Source organism: Aplidium turbinatum, chromosome 1 (genome assembly GCF_918807975.1).
Source record: "Aplidium turbinatum chromosome 1, kaAplTurb1.1, whole genome shotgun sequence".
NCBI classification, from domain to species: domain Eukaryota; kingdom Metazoa; phylum Chordata; class Ascidiacea; order Aplousobranchia; family Polyclinidae; genus Aplidium; species Aplidium turbinatum.
Genome location: NC_137472.1, coordinates 9,701,929 through 9,725,732, shown reverse-complemented (window position 1 = coordinate 9,725,732; position 23,804 = coordinate 9,701,929). Strand labels below are relative to the sequence as shown.

At 39.2% G+C, this 23,804-nt stretch overlaps 1 protein-coding gene across 1 annotated transcript; it reads left to right on the top strand.

Annotated features, from left to right (window-relative positions):
• Nucleotides 1-316: 316 nt before the first annotated feature.
• Nucleotides 317-23,719, top strand: LOC145774295 (protein Wnt-2-like). Its single transcript, XM_082585539.1, has 5 exons — nt 317-337; nt 8,377-8,527; nt 14,869-15,008; nt 15,454-15,660; nt 20,916-23,719. The coding sequence occupies exons 1-5, from the start codon at nt 317-319 to the stop codon at nt 21,546-21,548; spliced, it is 1,152 nt and encodes a 383-aa protein (XP_082441665.1). The 3' UTR covers nt 21,549-23,719.
• Nucleotides 23,720-23,804: the final 85 nt, after the last annotated feature.

The window sequence follows — 23,804 nt, the reverse complement described above, 5'->3', positions numbered from 1 at the left end:
TCAAGGGCCGAAATCATTCCAGTTGGCTTTGAAATAAAAAAAGCACGATATATGTTTAGTGCCCTACTTTATTCGTTAAAAACGTCTTGCTGAATGGGCCCGGGCCTTGCGTTAGGACCCGGCCTAAAATGCCATCTCGACGGCCCTGCTCATAACCCTATCTCTGACAACGTAATTCTGTCTCAAAATACCACAACTAGTATGTATTTGTGTTGTAAATAACGTTGAAAATTAAACCGCGTTTTTTGAAACTTGAATTGAAACACTGATAGGCCTACACAAAGCACCGACGTTGTTCAATAAAGCAGGAGCAAAGATGTGTCACTTTGAGAAAGAGGTAAGTTTATTTTTTGCCGGCATTCACCCACTGCAGCAATGCTCGATATAAACAACTAGGCAACTAGGTCTTTGCAAATATTAGATGTGACATACAAAACTTAGTTACATTTGCTTACATTATTTTAATAATCTCGAGATTATTGTACAGTATTTAAATGTGTTATGGTTTAGTGGTGCAGTAATGATGAGTGAAACACGTGTTTATCGCTGTTTAGTTTTGCTACAAACGGCTGCTGAGAAATATCTATAAATATATCAACTCCTTTGATATTTCCACGCCTGTTCTGTAGTAAGGGCTTTCGAAAAATACCCAGTGTCACAAACATTTTCCTCGTGCCAAGAAGAAATAGATTTTGCAGGTAATTTGATGTTGCAAAGCGACCAGCCAACGTAACGTAACGTTATGGTTCAACTCCCGGCTTCAGCTGGTTGTTGATAATCACCGCTCACCTCTACCCAGGGTGTAATAAATTGGGTGGGCATAGTTTCAGAAGGAAAGGCGGCCGAGAGAAAGGAACTGGCCACCTTAATCTCATTAGTGCCAAAGGTTTAGTATAAAGAGAACCTTATCCTCTCATTCCCCAAAGCTTGGATCAAGTGTGGGATTCACTTTTACCTTTTCTTTATAATGTAATTCAAGCACAAGATTAGCTTTTACTAGATTTAAATATTATTTTTCGTTCGCTAAAGGTAAAGGTGAGTCCCATATTTGATCGAAGCATTGGGAAATGAGAAGATAAAGTTCTCATTATACTAAGACTCCAGCAACTATCCCCCACCCAATTTATTACACCCTAGGTAGAGGTGAGCGGTGTTTTTAACAACCAGCTTAAGCCGGGAGTCGAACCAGGATTGCATGATTAGAAAGCGAGTGCCCTATCCTCTGCGCCATCCCACTATTATCCCATGCCTAGCGACAAAACCTAAACTGAAAACTTTTTTATAGGTGATAAGACGATTTTTCTTATTGATTTTCATCCTTTTTTTGTTTCATTTCACCATGTATTGTATCTTAGATTTCATAGCTCCAAAATGTTGCCCTTTCGTACCAGGGCTCTCACAATTTGGCTTTCTCGTTGACATAATCACAATAGTCATAATCGACTGACACAATCCTGCAACTGAGCGCATCCTGCTGTTGTCATATTGATTTTTTTATCGGTTATTTAATCATAGCATGTAGTTGTAAATTGCTTTAACCCTTAGAAGGTTGGGCTCCTGGAGTCTTGCTCAGTTTGGGGGGGGAGGGGCTGTCGATTTTTTTTTATGCTTTAAGAGTGATATCTCTGTTATTTTTTAAGGTACAGTTTCAAAATTTGGGATTCACTTTGTAAAATTATTCACGCTGAGCATATCCGAAAATTAAATCTGTGGGAATTTTAGAACTGCACATATATGTTGAAATGTTGAGGTGACTTATGACTGTAATTGTAGCGTGAGTTTACACATTATTTTTTGGTAGAGTAATGAAGAACATGCATTGCAATGTTCTGATTAAAATTTTTTTAAATAATTTTACATAAACAGTTAGGATTAACGAGACATGGGCCAAATTAATTACTTTCATCCAGCTGGTGGGAAAATTTTGAACAATGGAATATGAAATATTTCAGAGGATGTGCTGAGAAATGCCTTATATCTCTCAATTTATAACCTTTATTTGCTCAAAATTTCAGCTCAATGGAGATGAATAAAAGTTAAGAAAAGTCAAGAAATTTCGTAGTCGCAGCCTCAGTGGTTTTAGAGATACAATTGTTGATACAAAAAAGTTGAATTGACAGCCCCCCCCCAACCTTCAAAAGGTTAACATGCTGTTGAGTCCCCGCACCGAAATATGTAGCCAAGTGAAAACACGGTTGGCAAGAGAAGATCTTGGATGAACTAAAAGTTTTTTCAGAATTGTAGTCATAATTCCAAAGTACTCTCACACTGAAACAATGTTTGTCTTGATGATACCGTATATAGAAAGGCACGCTTGAAGGTGGACACGAAGATTGGCTTCCTTGCCTTCCCGTCCACTTAATCTAAATCTTCAACCACCGAGTGTAAGCCTGGATACGACAAACAAACAAAAAATATATAGAAGATGTCGTTACAGGAAAAAACCGAAGTAGACTCCCAGACATCAATTCAGTCAATCTACAAAACGACTGATTTTCTGTCTGGGCTTTGACGTCATGATCAAACTGAAACCTAATTAAACTAGTTTCATATCCGTTCACTGCGTGCGCTTTCGTAAGTATTGTGTTTTCACAGACATATAATTTGAAAAATAACTGCAGACAGTGCACACCGTTTCGGCCTTCCGACCTCCTCAGTGCAGTAGGTACACTGGGTATGGCCAAGAAGATATATACCTTTATGTGACGTTTTCCTATTTGTAGAATCCAAGCTCCAAAAAATGATACTACCGCCAACCTTGCCGAAGTGCTCAAACTGCAAGCATTGAGCTTTGCGCAATGCACTGCAAGATGTCTCCAGTAAAGTGCTCAATCGGCATATGCCAAGAGCGTCCATAACTGCAGACAGTGCACATCGTTTCGGCCTTCCGGCCTCCTCAGTGCAGTAGCTCGGATTCACATCAACTTACAGGTAAGCGAGATATCCATTACAGTGACGATAAAGAAATTTCAGGCTTAAGAGAAAAATGTTAAAGTATTTGATGATGGGAACGCCTTAACAAAGCACATTTACTTACTCCTTATAAAATAATTTCTTTGCAAATTTCTTTTTGCGTTTATCGTCACTATAGATATCGCGTTTACCTGTAAGTTGAAAGTGAATCCAAGGAGTTCGAAACTACATAATAGAAACTCTATTGAAAAGACCCGTTGTTTGAATTTATTTAGCCTATAGGCTAAGCAATCGAATAAACGAAAAGGGAAGCTTGCCCGTCGACAAATTAAGAACTTTCACATCGTACATTATTTCTACTGACAACTCGGGAGTGTAAAGTTGTTTGTGGTAAGATAGCGAATGATCGATTGTTATTTTCACGATAGACAATGAAGGCATTGTTTATGCTGGATTTCCGATGCCTCTTTGCTCATTATTCTTTTCACGCTGAATGGGTAAAATCAATAATAAAACGAAAGTTGCAGCGCAATCTCTGTCTATTCATATGTCTAACAATATTTTAGTAAACCGCCAGTGGCTCTAGAATAATATTAAATAAATATAGTAGACTACAATAAAATGCTATTTCAGTAATGAATAACTTAACAGAAGTTGTAAGGTAATGAGCCAGGGCAAGAATTGCAAGGCGTCAGAGCCTTCAAACAGCGAGTTATGTTTATCACAAATGTTATCAAGGCGACGCAAAATGTTAGCTTTTTCCGTCTTGATGGTAGAAAACCACGGGGTGTGATGTGTCCATAGTGTGCAGTTTTGAGCGAGAAGGCAAACTCAAGTCCTTGGTCATCGTTTTAATCTTACGTTTTGCCGAACTGTTGAGGCTATTATCACAGTTCTGTTTCCAATAAGTAGCCAACAAATTAAATAATAATGTGTTTTTGCACAGAGCTGTATCCATACCTCTGCAAAAGCCTCCTCGATAGCTCAGTTAGTTAGCGCGTGACTTCGTGAACGAAGAGGCTTCAAGATCAAGCGGCGCTTGTTCGACTGTCAGGTTTTGCGCTTGAGCAACACATTTTGAGGACTGTTCTCCATTTAGCGGCATCTATTAGATGAAATAATTCCCCGGCAGCAACACTTCACCAACTATCGGAAACTGCACTCTTTCAATCTTGGCGACCAACCTGCGCCAGCGGCTCAAGCCTCTACAAATATGCGAAACTGCCAGGATTAAACTCTGCAAGAAGCCCTTTCCCTGTCCGAGTATAGAGAATCAATCAATCAATTAATCAATCAAACGATCAATCAATCGTTGCAGATATGCATTACTCTCAACACCTTTAGCACTTTCCAAAACAAGCCGTGTCAGCGTTGTTGCAAAGAAGCCCAGCTGGATTACATTGTTACATTCATAAATATTTTGTATGACAAAGATTGAGCACCAGTATTATAAAGTCTTTGGTATGACCCTACAAGGTGCCGTACCTGTACCATGTCTATCAAATCAGAGGCGAACACTCAGTGAGGTTTTTCCTCTTTGTATACAATGCCTTTTTCAGGCTTAGGTGTTCATGCATAGTTCTTTCCGTTTATTCCGGTATTTGACTGATTAAAAGTTGTTGTGGTTGCAACGTGAGCTAGGTAAGCTACCCAGCTCAGTAAGCTGCCCAGATTTAAGGTCTGGTCATTTAAGGTTCTGGTCAGACTGAAGACAGCCGTGGCACACGTTGAATAGTAATGAAAAGAAGAGCAAGACATCCTGAATGGCAGTTTTTTCATTAAGCTTCAGTATGTCCAGATTCTCGCTTCTGATTTTCAAGTTGCGTGGTAATTAGGTCATCTGGTTATCACAAGGCAAATAAATTCATTTTTATGCCAGGCGTTTGTGCCTTGCGGAGTATTGCAAATGTTGTCAAGTAGAGAAAAATTGAATAAATGTTTTTGCTTAAAATTTTGCATCTATATCCTGATAAATGTAACAATAAAATAAATAAATAACTGTATGTAAGGATAAATATAATTATGGGGAATAATAATATATAATACAATAGGGAGTAATAATAATAAAATAACTGTTGGTAATGAAACTAGGCTTTGCTTGCGATTAGCAAGTAGTCTGAAAAAACATCAGCTCTAAATTTGAAATCGAGACGAGGGAATACGATTCTGGACAAAGGATTTGCAATTCGATCGGGAAAAGCTAAGACCACAGCAAAGAAACTTGTAACCAAACACAGAGAAATGAAGATATTATCTTCTTTGTAATAAGATAGAAAATTTGATTGGAATTCTTTACAAGCATGTTTACATGAAACTAATTGCCTAAAAAGGAACTTGTTTTCAAAAAGTCCTTTAGCCTATAGGAAAGCGCTTGGAAATGTTGTTTTGTATACGGAACTTGTGTTCATTCTATATTATCTTATGTAAATGAGCTAGCTCTGGAAAAAAGTAAGTCCTTGCCGCAGACAGTAAAACTCCAATGTATACTCAAAGGATTATAGTCACTAGCTAGTGTGGTGACAGTGAGATTCATTCTCTCAGTGCATTACTGAATCTGCAATTTTTAAACTTGAGTAAGTTTACCACCGGTGTAGGGCGTAGGCTATATTATGTATTCAGGCTACTGTAGGTATGTAGGTGTAGCGGCACGTTGCTTGCTAGCATGCCCGCTCATATACAGTCGTCGATGGGACGACACTTCGGGCATGGTTATGGCGAGAAGTGATCAGGATACGATGATCTTCGCTATTGATTCGATTATTGATTCATTTCAGCATAACAAGATTGACGTTGAACGACAGAATCCAGGCAACAAGAGCACCAAAAACATCGGAACGACTGACAACCCCACCACCAGAGATGAACACAACGCTCTGTTGTCTTACATTGCCAACTTGACTTCAAAAATTAGCAGTTCTTCTTGAGTGTAAAATGAAAACAAGACCGACAAAAATTGAATCAGAAATCATGGTTGTAGGCCTAGTTAAAAAGGGACCTAGTCATGGTTGAAAAAACGCCACTGTAAGCGTTGCAATCGCTAAACACAACCACACAATGTAACAAAACGGCAAATCTACGTGTGTATGTAGCACTAGCCAGAACTCGATTAAGCATTCTTACAAAAATTCAGTGTTTACAATCATCTAAATCCAATTTCCTAGATTTCAAAGCGAGACGCGGGGTTGCGCTAAAACCCCGCGGTATTTGTACAAATCAAGTGGATTCCAGGGTTCTGACGCGACGTCAGTGGAGCAAAACGCGTGATGTCAGAGAGCTCTCGGGCACTACAAAAGCTGTGTGACGCTTGATTAGTGGTGTTCACGCTTGCAGATGAAAGGTAGCAACTATAACCTTCTTGTTACCGAAAAAAAACAGCTCAAATGGAAAAAATCCTTTTTTAAAATCATGTGGACTTTGATTTAATGTAAAGAACGATTTGCTAGTTGGGAGATTTTAATAAAACTTTTCTTGAGATTCAACGTTCAGATTCTTTTGCAACTTGTAATTATTGGTAATGACAAATAAAGTATTACAACAAGTCGAAAGAGTGTTAAGTTAGATTACAAGTGCATTGGTACAACTTTAAGTTCTTCTACCTATGACACTCTTTTAGTCAGGAAAGTTTGTATTTTCAAAAACGACTTTTAAAGAACTAGCCGTATGCCATCCTGTAAGTCTTTCTGCTATCAAGTTTCATTTAGAACAGACAGACGAATTACTAGCAAAGCAAATGAGGCAGCCAACAGGCGTGTCATTCGCAACATACTTTAATACATTCTATATCAAAATAAAGGTAAGAGTCTTAAATTGATATAACCAAATTACATGGTCAAGTAGTCGGCGGCATTGCCGAGTGGTGAGAGCTTTGGAACGGCAATCGAAAGGGCGCCGGTTCGACATTGCTCAAGAGCATGCGTCTGTGTCTTTGGCAGGACACCTAAAAGACATGCCCTGAAGGTGGACACGAAGATTGGCTTCCTTGCCTTCCCGTCTACTTAATCTAAATATTCAACCACCGGGTGTAAGCCTGGATACGACAAACAAAACAAACAAACATGGTCAAGTAAATACATTGAAACAGAAAATCGGTACAAAACAAAATTCAGCACACAAACGTCTTTCTGAAAATATCCATGCAATTAATATTTTTTGTGATCAGCTTCTGCTAGTGTTCTAGTATTGGAATGGTCTGCTAAATTGACGTGATCTGCTAAATTTGGGCTTTCTACTAAATTGGGGTGGTCTACTAAAGTGATGCGATCTGCTAAATTGGGGCAGTCTGCTAAATTGGAGCGGTCTGCTAAATTAGGGCGGTCTTTTAAATTGGCGTAAATAAACCCTTTGGGCTTCGTAGAAAGCTGTGATGGGTTTGTGGGAGTGTCTGAGGAAATACAGGTTTGGAATTTCTCTGAAAGAAATTTGCAACGTCAAAAAGGTTTTGAAACCGTTGCATTAAGACCATTGAATGGATGACTAATTTCGATTAAAAATGGGACGTTGCATTCCCAGTCTGTAATAAGAACAGTGTTGAGCCACCTTCGCATGGTAGGAAATGTGGCTGACATTTTGTGTAGTGTTAGTTTCTATTCAACGCAGTACTCTCTAGTTTTTCGATTCTTTTCTTTTTTTTTCACCAATTTTTTTTAGTCACTGTCAAGTTATTTTCAAGGTTCTATATTTACTGTACGTTGGCGTAGATCAGGAAGATTTTAAGTTGTTCTTTAAAGTGAGTTTATTATTTTACACATGGTTTTTCATGCTTTACTTCTATTAGAGCATTATTCTAGTGAGTCTCTTTGAGCCCATTAGGCCAACAGGTCTCGTCTTTAAAGGACATTTTTGCACAATAGTCGCATTTACATTGATCAAAACAGGATTAAAATTTTCATTATTAGGGTATCAAATCTCTCAGCAAATACCAAATATGTGACTTTGTCATTAGTTCGAGATGTTGTTGTTGTTGTTGCAACCGCAGAAGTTTATTCTTCTTCTTCTTTGTCGTATGAGTTGTCTTCTTCCGGACTATATGTTTGGGCATGAGGTCATCAGCCACTCGACAGTCTCGTCATCCAGGGCCTTCAATCCAAGCGTTCCATGTGGTGGTTGGTGGATTGGACAGTCATGGACGGCATGGTCTACTGTCTGGTCTGTGGCACCACACTCGCATCCCGGTGAGAGAGCCAGGCCCCATCTGCACATGTCTGAGCAAAAGCGACCGACGCCGGTTCGTAGGCGGTTAAGCCGGACCCACGCAAGTCTTGCGAGAGACATTCCCGGAGGGTGGGGATCGACGTCGGGTAGGAAATCACGGAGTTGGAAGGTGTTGTTTTGCCACTCCGTGTTCCATGTGTAGTTCGTCCAATGTGCCGCACTTATTTCAAGATCTTCAACGTTGTTCAGAAGCTGTCGAGCGGCGGGCACAAATGGGCGTCTTTATTTAAGTCGCTGCTGTTCTCCAGGTAGGCGCTGGAATGTACTTTGGAGGAGGTGGTCGAGGTTCAATGCACGACGAGGAAGAGAAATCATGGCTCCTTTACGGCGAAGCTCAGCAGGTTGGATGCCTGCAAGGATGGGAAGGAAGCTCGTTGGAGTGGGACGCAGGCATCCAGTCACAGTACGTAGTGCGTCGTTGATGGCGGTGTCAATGTGGCGAGTGTGAGAGCTGCGGCACCACACTGGTGCGCAGTACTCGGCGGTAGAATGGACGAGGGCCAAGGTAGCTGTGCAAAGGGTTTTATTGTTTTAACCCTTACGAGGTTGGGCTCCCTGGAGTCTTGCTCAGTTTGGGGGGGGGGATGTCGATTCTTCTTATGCTTTAGGAGTGATATCTCTGTTATTTTTTAAGGTACGGCTTCAAACTTTGGGATTCACTTTGTAAAATTATTCACGCTGAGCATATCCGAAAATTAAACCTATGTGAATTTTAGAACTGCTCATAGACGTTGAAATGTTGAGGTGACTTATGACTTTTGGATTATTTTGCGATTAAAGCAATTGTAGCGTGAGTTTACACATTATTTTTTGGTAGAGTAATGAAGAACATGCATTGCCATGTTGTGATTAAATTTTTTTTACATAATCTCAATTTGAATCTATATTTTTCATGCAAAATAATAACTTTTCCCACGCTCAAAATAAAGCTCGCTTCTTGACTAAAAGAACAATGCTTCATCAATTACATGCAGTAATGAGATTTCTGAACGCGTGTCACACCAATTTGGATTATGATCTTGTGACCTCGGTTCCAAGAACAGCAACTCCTACGCTTTATTAACAAATGTAGACCAGCTGAAGAAGCAGGGTGGCGTTTATCAAATACTATTATGTAATCCACGAAACGAATGGAAGATCATGCAACAAAAAAAAGCGGTTTAAATGCAATGTATTGTAGTTGCAACAGCGTCTCTCAATGTAAGTTCAATGTGAACTCGGCTACATACAAGGCATACATAAACATAAAACAGAAGTCAGTTTACATAAACAGAAGTCAGAAAGAAATTCAAAATAAAACAGTTACGGTTCATTAATTAACAGAACGTCACAACGCTTTTCATCAAAAGGAAAATCTGTAATGCCTCGGGTCATTTTCTTGTGGATTCAATAAGCTCTCTAAGATTGATATGCCACACACTAAAATCCAAACAATATTTAGATTTATTCAAAGTAGTATTTATTATGCGTCAAATCATTGTGAACCTGGAGAAATACTTTACAAAGAATTAGCTGCCTTTTTTTTTTTTGCCTAATGGGCGTTTATGCGATAAAAATGTCAGTTTGGCAGCAAAATATTGATAAGTATTTTGATTTGGTTACAGCAATACCGGACTGCAGCAATTGGCACAAGGCTCTTGCAGCAACGTTTTTCAACTTGATTCAATGGTAAAGCAACCTGTGTTCTGTCAGGTTATGTACACACAAATTCAGAAATATTTAAGAATATGCAATGAGGCACATTGAAATTACAAGTGGCTGCACATTTACAGTTCGATAATACGAGAAATTGAATACAACGCTAATACAATCATTTCGACGTGGATTCAACATTGCAAGACGATGTAAACATGCGCGGGTTTGCAATTAGATTACTTCTCTTCTGTCCTTGTTTGTATAAAAGTCATAAAATCAGTCGTTGTATCCGTGCTAAAATTCAGCTATGCTCAAACCGCATTATATTGATATTTTCTAAATAGAAAATGGATTTATAAAATATGAATACAATACTGTTTCAGCATATAAAAATGCTGAATTTTACATCGAGTATTACGATTAGTTTTATGACCCACTTTTTATACAAAAAAGGATAGATGATTTTGATAAGCAATCTAATTGCAAAACCGCACATGTTTACAAGTATTCAACGTCTTGATATGTTGAATCAACGTAAAAATAGCTATCTGTCTAATAAAAGGAAAAAAGGAAAATCTCTCATTGAGCTCCGCGTTTTATTTAGGCTGTGGTTGAAGCCAAAGTTTATAAAACCGCAATCATTCAAATAGTTTATTCTGCGCAAAAGCAAACTTGACATACTCGTATGGAATGTGCAGGGCATAAAGGCTTTTCACAGCATTGACATTGGCCACGGTTTTTTGGTAGTTTATTTTTTGTGGCTTTGGCACCTTCTCAATAAGCAAACGCAGTAGTTGTCCACCGTGGGGACTTCGCTTTGCACGTGAATGAACCAACCCATCCTTTGGTCGATGATATCGGTGCCACCCTTTGTGAAGTCGTAAAGCTTATACAAGCCTGGCTTCTTTTTGCCGTCATCCTTGGTAATCCCCAATAGAGGTTGCATGGTCGTCAACATCAACACATTCCGCATGCCAGAATTCTTCGTTTTTACTACATAAGAATGTAGGCTGAGATCAGCCTCACTCGTCTGCCAATAAATTTCGTACGAAGATTTCTCCCTACCACTCACTTGCTTCACTTCCAGGGGTATTCCTCTACGTATAGCGTTGAGGGTTCCAGCTGACGTTATACCCCTCTCAAGCAACCACTGCGCGAGTGGTATGGAGGTGTAAAAGCGGTCATACAAAATATTCCGACCTTGAAGGTCACCGTGTTGTTCCAGGCTCATCACCATTCCTTTTACCAGTTCTTCTGTTCCACGAACGTAAAAATTAAATGGCTTTTCCTTCGGTTTACCTGAATAGACCGATGCCGCAAATGTGTATGGGAATCTGCTGGCGTTTACCGACTTGAACAGAAGGCCATATTTCGCAGGCTTGTTTGGATTATATTGCTTGAAGGCAATTTGTGTCCTCATGGGGTATAGCGTTTTGTCCAACGACAAGTAGTCACCTGGAATGACATGTTTGCCGCAGTTTTCGTTAAACATTTCGAAAACGACTCGAAATGCGGCCAACCGGTCATTCTTCCAACGTTGCGGCCTAGTATTTTGGTCGTCGAACGAAATGTTCGAAAATAAAAATTTAAAGCGGTTCTTGCTCATTGTTGCACTAAACACGGGATGTCCTTGCAGTTGATTGAACAATACATCCGTGGAATGACCAGCCTGTCCTAAAAGCCCCCGAAAATACTCCAATTCAACAAAGGCCAGCATCTCCTCGTTGTTGGTTGGGCCAAAATAGCAGTACCTGCTGTCATCTAAAATTCTCTCTGGCAATTGAGAAATGAGTGTGGCAATTTTTCTATTTGTTTCTTGAACAATAATGTTCAAAATGTTTAAAGAAAAAAATAGTTCCCATGCTTGCCGAGGGGTCTTGGCTTCTTTGGCTTCTCCTCTAACACCAATCGGGCCAGATATAATGTTAGCCCGGCCCCTTCTCCCATTGTGCACCGGTCTCGCATTAGACCAAGTAATGCTGACGCCGCCCTCTTGTCTGTTCTTTGGCTTTTCTACAAAAGTTGTATAAGACTTCAGTGTGTCAGGAAAACTCAACAGCATCGTAGTTGTTCATGTCGAGATAGGAATCTATGCTGTTCACCAGTCTTTTCGATGTTATAATCCGTCCTGATGGCGCAAACTCCGGTTGAACATCGCCCATGGAAGGTAACTGGTCGTCAATCTTGATCGGAATCGCTGTTGCGGAAGTTGACGGAGAAGAATCCGCTTCTTCATCTGAATCGGAGTGCCATAAATCCTCCAAATCATCCGCCTGGCTTTCGTCGTCAGAATCCAGTAAAACATGTTGCAATATTTCTTCAGCACTGAATCCTTGCCTTGCCATGTTTTATTTAAAAGTGAAAAGGACGTAATTTTTTTAATAATGGCGTTGAAATACTAAAGAAAATGTATAATGAAACAAATTGTTAGTCCCATAGAAACTAGTTAGAAAAAAACTGTTACACAGAATTATAAAAATCGAGAATAAATCAAAACTTTGCAATATAATAAATTGTCAGACCGTTGTTAAAAATTGTGAAGTGCACTTTACATATTTACTGATGATGAAACTATATGAATGCTATGGTTATCTATGGTGATTCAGATTAGCTTTTTGAGCAATGCTTCACGTTTATGATAAACTACACGTAGAAGGGAAATTCAACAGGCGTTTGCACAATATCGTCGTTTAGCGACGTAGATTCGACGAAAGCGGCGTAATAATTAGTAGGCCTACCTGGTATCAATATTGGCTGTTTCTGCAATGTTGCGTTATGACCATGAACGCCACGTGGCTTGAAAAACAACATTATAACGCTGAATGAAACCATGTGCATGAAACTGATAATCTATCTAATAAAATTATCTCTGATGTAAATTCAACGATTGGGCAATGGTATGTCTCAACAAAATTACCAAATATTCCATCATTTTGACGGCTAGAATGCATTGTTGAACCTAAACCGAAAAATATAGATGCGTTGTTCATTCATAATTTTTGATATTTGTTGATATGTTTAGTGAAAATAAGCTGTCATTCTTGTTATTATATTGAAAACGAAAAGAGCAGTTTGCAAAACGTCTATATTACCATGAATGCGGTTTCATCTATTTTGATTGTCCCTTGCTGTAGGCCTACTCAGGCAAGTTGTAATTATCACAATCTAACTTTTCCAAACTGTGAGCACTATATCTCGATGCGCATTTGTGTATTGTGAGAAAATTTTGATGGTGTCCAAAAATCAAATACTATTTACAAAATAACTCGGTCTCTTACAATATCCTCATATGTCACATCAACAAATACTTTCCTGACTTACCAATAGGCCTAACTAAGGTAATAAAGAAACATTCTACTAACGGACAGTTCAGTGATAAAAAAAATCCAAAAGTTTGATATTTCTTGCAAATGCAAACAATATAAGTTTTTCATAAAAAGATGAAGTTCAATAGCATTACAAGAATTCCATCACCATAATTCAAAAAGAACCTTTCCATTACTTGGGTTGACCCTTGCGATTACCCCGCATATGGGTTATGTTATGTACCACTATAGTTCACCGTACTGCCGATTGCCTAAAGCATGAAAAAAGTTGCATCTGTCTGCGGTTATAAGTTATATTTTTTTCTAAATTCAACTAAAACAGCTATTCGCATTATGAAACAGTTGGATAAGTGCCATAAATCAAACTATGGAATAAGTTTGTATCTCTATAAAAACGCCTGCCTGCAAAATGATACCATGTTCATAAAAATTACTAGATGTACATAACGCAATATACTTTATGATATTATATTTTCTGATTATACATTTCCAGTCCTTGTCACAGACTGCATAATGCTTACTCATTCACTTTCAATGTAACTGAAAGTAGTTGTTAGATAAAACCTATATATCACACGCGCTATCAAGTAAAAGCGTTCTATTTTACATTGATTGGATTGGCTCAATATGAGATGGCTACTTCTAAACTACACTTATGAAGGCAGAGTCTGCAATTGCTTGAATTTTTGCAGGTGTTACCTACAATAAATAATGCGATTAATCGAATACAATTCTCACACAACTCGTGAATATGTCTAGTCAATCAGCGCTGACATAATGCTGGATGATGCATTATTGTTTATTGAATAATTTAGTAAATATGCGTAACTTCATTTGTTTGTTATTGTGAGACGAAACTAGGAAGAATGGAAATAGAAATGGATAAAATAAAGGTATTTTTATTCAATGTAAACGCGCTGCCGCGTGTCATTATCTAACTAAAATATCTCTCGCCGCTAGCCTATGTCGATTCATCGTTTTCTGACGTCACGTCCATTCGATAATAAACGATTTCTTTCATGCATTCTCAGTTCAGTTTGGCAGTTACCCGCCTTTCCGTCGATTCAACGTTGCAAGACGTCGCATAAGTTCATATCTTTAGTTTGGTAAACGGAGATAAGATTTCATTGTGACATTGCTATGCAAACTTATATTTCACATGAGACAACTTGACAAGTAAATACACAAGTTTTCACAATTTATGACGAGTTATAGCACATGGAAATGTTACGCTACAATTGCTTTGCGAGGTACTGCATCGCGGTTTAGTTTATCAGTGACAGTGAAAAGTGAAAGGTAATTGCCAGCTGGTAGCCTAGTACAGCCATGTCATACTTATCTATTGCGTTGGAAGCAGAGATGTTGAGAGGATAAGTTGGTCTTGGACATACGGCCATTGGACATAATGTCATGTTAGGCCCAGGTCCTAAAATACTCCCTGGACCTCTTTGTCAACGCTACTGTTTGAAAGTCATACCGTACAAACAGCAAAAAAGACATGATTTATTTCTAATAGGCCTATGTACAATTATGCAATAACAAATGCAAACGAGAAAAACCAAAAATAAGATGGAAAGACGAGGTTGACAAAATATGCGAAACAACAAACTGGCATGCAAAAACGCACGATCGACTGAATTGGAAAGAAAAAGGGGAAGGTCATCGCTCAAGGTGGGGGGGCTACAGCAGTGGGCTACCGCACCTTCAAATCAATATAATATTGATGTAATAACAATAAGTAACTGAATATAATAGATAACGATTATGTTTATGTTTTTATCAGACACTCGAGAAACAGCGTTTGTTCATGCTCTCACCGCTGCGGCGACCACATACCAAGTGACACTGGCATGCGCGAGAGGAGATATAGCAGAATGTGAATGCGCAAACAATCGCAGGCTTACTTATAAGCTGTTACGCTTGGTGAGGAATAAAGATATTTTTCACACCGATTGATTAAATAATTGTTAGAGTATTTTCGGATTGAAAACTCTGCTTTGAACGTTTATTCCTGGCTGTTTTGCATACCTGTACGTGTGAAGGATTTGAACCACTGACACAAGACCGATCACTAATGTTCACTTTGAGAATTTCGTTAAGAAGCTTTATCCTAGCATTTTCACATACGTGAACAGCTTTGAGCCACTGACACAAGTTCGGTCACCGAGATAGGCAGAATGAAGTTTTTGTTCGTTAAAAGTGTTGCTGCCTGAAAATTGTTTATTTGGTAGGTGCGGCGAATTAAAATCTTTCCTTGAAGTGCAGATCTTAAGCGTTTACTCTCAGAATCGAACCAGCGTTTGAAGGTCTTGCCCACTTTTCATTTACAAGGACTAAGGCTTGACATATATTTTACTGCCTTCTTTAGGAAGCCGCTAAACACAATAAGACAGTTCACGATAAAAAGCTCCGAATGGCAGTGGACGCATTTGATTGGGGAGGGTGTGATGACAACATAGAGTATGGAATTATGAAGTCACGAGCGTTTCTCACTGTGTCACGGAGATCTGGTCGTCGGATGCGGGGAGCCGTTAAAGCAAAACTTAAACTTCATAACCAAAACGCTGGAAGAATGGTAAGAATAAGTCAGCTCTAATATTTTATGCACTAATATCAAAGGCGTAGTTTAATCAATTTCATGCTCCTTCTACTAAGTGTCCCAGCCCACATATTTTTCTTATCAGTGATTTTATGCTGCAAACTAAGTTATTAGTTTCGTCTAAACATGACTTTCAAAAATCGTCGAATTCCAATAAGGTTTATTTCATTGTAGTTGTTTTGGGAGAGCAAAGTTTACAAAAATTAGGTTTCTAACGATAAGCGTTCTCTGATGAAGCCCCCGAGTTAGACTTTCTTTTTTGAGATGGAGCTTTTTTTAATTGCATTGTTATTATTTCAAACAACTGTTACGAAAATCGGTAGTTGTATGCAGGGATTAACTTGGCTGACACGTACGTGATAGGATGCAAGCATTGTTTATGTTTTACTTCTAATATAACCTTCCAGATTTGGTTTTCATCTGACAAGACCAAACCCTATTTTCTAAGAACTAGTGAATACATGCTACACATTTTTGAAGCATATTTCCGTAGTGATCTTTTCGAAAAGCGAAGTTAAAAATTTTCAGACAGCCTCAACGTTCATACTACACAGCCGTGGTGGGATAGCGTTTGAAACATCTCTGTTCACGAGACCCTGATTCGACTCCGTACTTAATGCTGGCTGTTAAAAATGCCCCTGGAAACTATCCGGTATCAGCTGAAAGAGAGGAGGTCTATAAAATTCTAGCGACCACCTTAAAATTGGTGATGCAGAAAGCCTTGTAGTAGTAGTCCAGTTTTAAACTGGTGATGTCCCCGTTACCGAGGGTGGCCAGATTCACCTCCAAATGCCACAATCGCCTTTACACCCTGCCTTTACATCGATCTGTCTAACGCGTCCTCTCTTGTCAAGCCCACCTTGCTGCTTTCCTCCTCAACTTGCCTTTTCCACGTTCTCTTGTGTCTTCCTTGTTTTCTACAACCCTCCACTTGCAACTCCAGCGCTCTTCTCAAAACATCATCTTCATCCCTTCTCAAACCATGCTCACTCATACCACCTCACTCCATTCGTATTCGCCAACCTTACATAATGAGAATCTTATCTTGCCTCTTAATTCGCTGTAGCAAGTAGGCTATAGGCCTACTTTATACAATACTGCCATTGGATAAATACAAATATAAAGTAAATCACCACACCGGATCTTCTTCTTCTTCGTTTGAACCTTGTTCTTCGCCACTTCAAGGGTCGAGGGGCTCTGCCTTTTACCACCCTTGGGCAGTGGCGGCGACGCGGTTTAAATGTTTGGGCAGGTGTCGAGCAGCCATTGAATTGATTCGTCATCCAGTTCACGCAGTCCACGCACACCATTTGGCGCATGGTAGATGGCGCAGTTACAGATGGTGTGGTCTGCGGTTTGTTCCTCCATGCCACACTCACAGATCGCGGATGGAGCCATCCCCCATTTGTGCATGTTGAAGCGAAATAGTCCGACGCCAGTACGAAGGCGGTTGAGCCGCACCCAGGCCTTCCTGGGCAAATGCATTCCGGTTGGATGGTGGCTGGTGTCGGAGATGAAACTTTGGAGTCTTGAGGAGTTCTTCTTCCACTCCGAGCTCCATTGGTGGTCCGCCCAGGTTGCCGCACTGATGGATTGGTCTTCAGCACTTTTCATCAGGAGTTGTGCGGCACGTACAAATGGGTGTCTCGATTTCAGTCGCCGAGGTTTCTCGTTCACAGACTCGTAGAGACTTGAGTAGAGTAAGTGGTTGGGGTTCATAGCTCGACGAGAGAGAGACAGGATGGCTTCTTCACGACGAAGCTCAGCTGGTTGGATGCCTGCAAGGACAGGGAGATTTTCCGATGGTGTAGGTCGCAGGCATCCTGTCACGATACGCAGGGCGTCGTTTATGGCAGTGTCGATTTGATGGCAGTGGGCACTGCGGCTCCAGACAGGTGCACAGTATTCTGCTGGAGCGTGAACTAGCGCGATGGTGGCAATGCGCAGGGTATCAACTCCGGCTCCCCAGCCAGAGCCGGCCAGACGCCTTAGCAAAGCTGTGCGTGTTGAGATCTTTTTGCGTAGTGACTCCAAATGTTGACGGTAAGTGAGCGACCTGTCCAGGACTACCCCTAGATATTTAGGGTTTGGGCAGAAGGACAGGGTTTTTCCATTGGTGCTGATCTTGAGCTCACACTTTGCTTCCCGGTTGTTTAAGTGGAAGGCTGTCGTCACTGTTTTGGTTTCGCTGAGCTTCAGTCTCCATCTCTGGAGGTATGCCGAAAGTGTCGACATGTCCTGGTTTAGAGTCCCTTCTAATGTTTCCCAATGATTCGACAAGTGTAGAATGGCCAAATCATCGGCATAGGCATACTTTGCGGATACCGTGATTGGCAAGTCGTGGGTGTAGATGTTAAACAGAAGGGGGGCCAGGACAGATCCCTGAGGGACGCCATTTTTAAGGCGTCGTAACCTGCTTGGTTTACCACTTCCGGTGGTGAGAGTAAAGCTTCTGTTGTAAACGAGCTCCATGATCATGCGGACCATGTGCCTGTCCGGGAGCAGGCGGAGCAGTTTGCAGGTGAGGCCTTGGTGCCATACAGTGTCGTATGCAGCTGTGAGGTCGAGAAACACAGCACCAGCCTTCTTCTTTGCCTCAAAGCAGTCTTCGATGTCTTGAGTCAAGAGAGTGACTTGGTCCACAGTAGATCTTCCATGTCGAAAACCAGCTTGCTCCCGGGGCAAGAGTGGGTCTATACACTGGAGGATTGTAGCTAATGATGCGACTGAGGACTTGTGCTCACTTATAACCAAACGGGCCCACATGTAACGTTGCAAAAATATTTTCAATCACAGGGTTCAAAAAGACATATTTTTGGGTAATGGGCGACTGGAAACGATAAAATACCGACCATGAGCGCATAATTCACACCCTCGCGCCTTGTTTTGAGCAACTCAACTATGAAAAAACAGGACAATTACTTTGCGCCCTTGTGAAAAGCAACGAGAAAGGTTTTTGATCTTAATCTTGAACTTGATTGATTTTTTTGTTTTTGATGATTTTTATAGCAAGGAAAAAGCAACAAAGCTGCAATATTTTGCATCTGACACTCCTCAAGGGCTTGTCGTCAGAATAAAGTCAACGTAATTAAATTATTTATGTTGAATAAGTTCAATCTTACGACAATCTTCTGAAGAGATTCAAACGAAGAGAAATGCAGATTGAAGCATGGCTACCTAAAGATACGGCCTGATTTGTCACATTTTGAAGAAATTTTCAGGTTTTTCTAACTTTGGGCAAACGTTTAAATAAATTTTTCTAAAAATTAGATTTTTACGCTTTCTTTATTCTTTTCCCCAGATGACATAATAGGTTTTAACATCCTCACATGTTGAAAAACAAAGAAAATTTGATTTCGAAGATTTTAGTCAGACTGTTAATTTCCAATAACAGTCTAATTTTGCGTTTTTCAACTTACTTTTTCTCATTTGCTACTGCTTCCCCAAGTTAACAAAAAAGTTTTATGTCATTAGGAAACGGCAAAAAGTAAAAACATCTCAAAAAATGTCAGTCAAGCACTAGCAGTAGCTGTATTTAAAATCTGCAAACTGTGACAAATCAGGCCGCATCTCCAGGTGGCCATGATTGGAGCAATGAAAAGACTTTCTTCTCCTTGTATTAAAGTTATGAACCACAAACCCATCCTCCGGTCGTGTGTGAGAATAACCTACTAAGTTTATGAGATCATAAACCCGTTCATTTCCTGCATACAATTGTTTTTTTTTTTTTTTTTTTTTTTTTTGCGCACTGGCATACAATTGCATTTTTTTTGCGTTGCGCATACAATTGTTTTTTTTTTTTCGCATACAATTGCATTGAGCATACTTGCACTTGAAATTATATATGAACCGAGTTGCTTATAATAAAATAAATAAAACTTGTTTCATTTGTGGTTGGTTTTATTTAGATTCAGCAAGTTATAGCTGCTGCCTTCTTACATAAAAAAATTAAACTTTGACCCGATAGCTTAGTTGGACACATTTGTTTTTTCCTATGGTCATCTCACATATAGAAGTTAGAGGATTGCATCAGACCTTAACAATTTTAGACCTTTAAAAAGTACCGTATAAAAAACACAAGTAGCCCACCAACAAGAGTCACCGATTTTGATAAAGTAAAACAATTTGATACCGTACCTCTGTTATTTAAAATAACTTTTCTCTTAGGTAATTCTATTAAAAGTAACTTTTGTGTAAATCGGTATAAATGTGGTAAGGCAGTCTACACACAACTTTTGTTTTAAAGGTATGCCCCAGAGTACTGTAACAAAAAGTTTGCTCTCTTCCGTTTCAGCTTGTTATGTACACAGAAGGCTTGTTATGCACTAAATAGGCTCCTCTTGCACAGTGTGATGCCAATAAAAACAGGGGCTGGCTGAACATTTACCAATAGTGTGAAATCAATTATACCACACCTTTTACATTCGCCCTAATCATGGGAGGTCTTGACTGCTAAAATGTTTGTTGATTGCGTTTAAGCAACTTGTGCGGCTGTTAAAAGTTTTATCAATTTACAAAAGATGAAGTGGCACAACTAAAAGTTTATGACTTGAGGCAAAGTTAGGCTCATTTAAATTGACCACACGTTTTCAATGCATGTAACGTGTGTTTTCATACAAAAAGATACATAGTTTAAGGGTCAATTTTAACGCTTAAGTTCCGGGGATGGAAGCAAATTCCCCCCCTCTTTAACTCTCCTCATTGCATCACCCACTTAATCTTGAAAATGTATCAATTTTAATAGCCTACACATTTGGCCTCCCATCAACAGCACTGGTTGTTGTTTTTTGCTGTAAAAGGTAACTTCTAACAAATTATCAAGCCTTGGATCCGCAATAGAGTTAGTTTGAAGTCCAAGGTACTTTTGGACCTATAACCTCGGATGATTTTCGGAACCCGAAACTTTGTCTGGGAAACTTATGGACGACATCGAGTAGCCTAATCTGCTGTATTACGACAGCCGGATTACATTGAATATAGTTTTAAACTTGCCAGCCATCTACTACTGTAGCAGTAGCATGAAAGCTGATGATCATAATTTTAAATAGAAACCTTGAATTTTGATAAACTTGCTTCTTTCTTTAATGATTAGAAAAGTATTTTCATCGCTTAAAGCAGAATTCTTTCTTTTGGGTTTGGATGTCATTTCTTAAAGGGTAAGTATTTCTCTCAACGTAGAGTCCTCCTTTAATTTGTTTCATCATGAATCATAAAATAACTTTAATTTTCAGGCGATCAAGAATTATCGTGAAACGAATTGCCATTGCCACGGGCTGAGCGGCTCCTGTACCATGTGGACTTGTTGGAAGATTTTACCTCACTTCTCGGCCGTACGCATGAGGTTGCGAAACAAGTACAATTCGCCTGTGCGTGTAGTCGGTGGAAAAGATGGGGAAGCTCTGCGGCCCATTTTTCGTCGATTTTCGAAAAAACGAAAAGGAGCACTAAAACGAAGAACTCGCTCTGCAAATAGCGCGCGTTCCAATGGAATGTTCAAGCGACGATACACAAATCGATTCCGGAAAGTTCCAAGTTCCCGTTCTAACTACGCCAGATCTAACTACCCTAGATCTAGACGGATGTCCACGGTTAGACGAATACTTTCTGGAGAAGATTTAGTTTATTCCAAAAAGAGCCCCCGGTATTGCTCCCACTCAAAAAAGCAAGGAAGTTATGGAACTAAAGGAAGAGTATGCGAACTTAAGAAACGTGGGCTTGGAAGCTGTAGATATCTTTGTTGCGGGAGGGGCTACAAAACAATTAATGTTTTGCACAAAATGTCTTGTAATTGTCATTTCGAGTTTTGTTGCCGTGTTGAGTGCGATACCTGCGTCAAGAAGGTGAAGTTGCACTATTGTCGTTAGATTGTTTGTTAATAATCGACTGCAGGCAAATGCGACGACATTTTGTTTTGAAATCGTCGATTTCCATCCAAACTGAAGCGATGGAAGGGACCAAGGAGCACATGAGTTCAAGATGCCATGTACAATTGGCAGTGGAACAGTTGCAGCAAGAGTAGTTGCTTAATATTCTTTTTAACACTTAGGTATGTTGAAAATTTTACGGAAAAGCTCTTTGCTTTTGGTTCGTTTTACAAAAGAAATCAATACTGTTTCAAAATCAAAACCATATATACGTCACAGTTTTGGCAATATTCTGTCGCATTTACGTTTATGTCTGGTTGCTGAAACTTAAACTTACTAACTTATTAGAGAACGGAAATGTAAAAAAAGGAAATTTTTTGTCCAACTTTAAACTTGTCATTTAATTTTTTGCCAAAGACACAAGTGCGTAGTTTTGATTGGTGTCAAACTGACGTTTTTCTGAGAGTAGCGCAGGCGCCTCTAACTCTTGGCAAATTTAGATTTAAAAGTTCTCAACAAAAAGATATTTTTAATTTCCAATCTAAGTTTCGTTTTGAAGCAATTTTTTTTGTTTTTATTTTGCTTTCAACCTTTTCCATTTGTTACGAATTTCGTTTTATTTACACTGGAAAAACTCGTATCCAACAGTCCTATTTACAAAGGCCAGCTTTCCACTTCACAATGCCATCAATTCGCTTCTGACAATTGCTGCGATATTGACGTATCAAGAAGTGAAATGCATTCGTCATAAATGTAATGGTAGCATCAACAATGGTTTTCGCTTTTCCTTGATAAAGTTGAATTCCAATGTATCATGTAATGTTTACCTTGATGTTGCAGGGTATATCGTCTTTGGAGATTTTTTACAATAATAATTCTAATGTTTTATTTTGCGTTCATTGCGATAATGACTGTAAACTACGATAATAGACGCAGCGCACCATACGAGTGAAATAAGCAAAGGGAGATGTAAGTTAGTTGTAGAGTGAGGTTGTCTCATTATTTTGGCATGACATTACGTGTTTTGCTGATACCCATGAGCGTGCTTTAGAGCGGAGTCGAAGCGACGACGATGGACCGTCGTATTTTACGCAGACATTCTCACTACTCTGTGACGCAGTGGACACTTTATGACTTACACAACGCGCTGTTAGGAATAACAACATTTTCAAATAAAGTTTCATTTTAAAACAAAATTTTTGAGCCATTTGAAATTGAGCTTCTTGTAAATAACTTTACGTGTTTTACCCGCAACAAGGTCGTTTTGAACGTTTATACAATGATACATAACTTACCCTTAAATAACATTTTATTGACTAATTTAATATATTTTAGAGTTAAACAACTTTTAGGTTCAATATTTAAGGTTCAATTTGGCTATTTTCTTTGTTGTAATTATTTTTTCGCCCTTGGAGGTTTATTTTGTGACGTATGAAATTCAATGTTCATTGCAAAAAACTTATTTTCTTGTGTACTTCAAAGAGAACGTAAGCCTGATCAAATCACAACAGTTTATGACCCGGTAGGTTTAGAGACGAGTTTCCAACTATTCTTTTGTTCAATTGACTAATAAAAGTTTTCTGTTTTTGTGAACCAACCCAGCAAACTGTCCACTTGAAACGGTTGACTGTCTCGTATCATTAGTATACACATGGACAGACATAAAACAAAAAACATTGTTGTCAGTGCTAAAATCTTGCAATTTCGAGCAATTGCAATATGTCTGTCCATAGAGAGTCTACATGAAGCAATACTTCGAAATTGTGTCTTTGGTGTTTGTCACCTCAACTCCAGTTATAATCAACAACAACAATGCCTTTTTTCGTAACCTGCTCTGATGATGTCGCCAAACTTCCAAGCTTTTCTTTCACACCTTCACATGGACCTATTAAAACACATAGACCTATTAAACAGTAACGTCCAAAACCTATTATACAATGAGTTAAGGCACTTAAAGAATTAGATTTTGTACGTTTTAAAAATAAAGCTTAATTTTCTAGCAACATTACATTACATGTAGGCCTACGCCCCAAAAGTCATTACAACAAAAATTGTGAATTGTGGCAGTGGCGGAAAAGAGTTTAACACCCCTCTTGTGAAGACGCCTCTTACCCAGTCAAGAGTTATTGATGTAACGCTAATTAATCTTACTTTAACAATTAAAATGTTTATAGACACAAAGTGTTATTATTTCACATTTTTATGTGCTTGTTTTTGCAATGAAAGTGAAAAAACATGTTTTGTTTTTCAATGTTT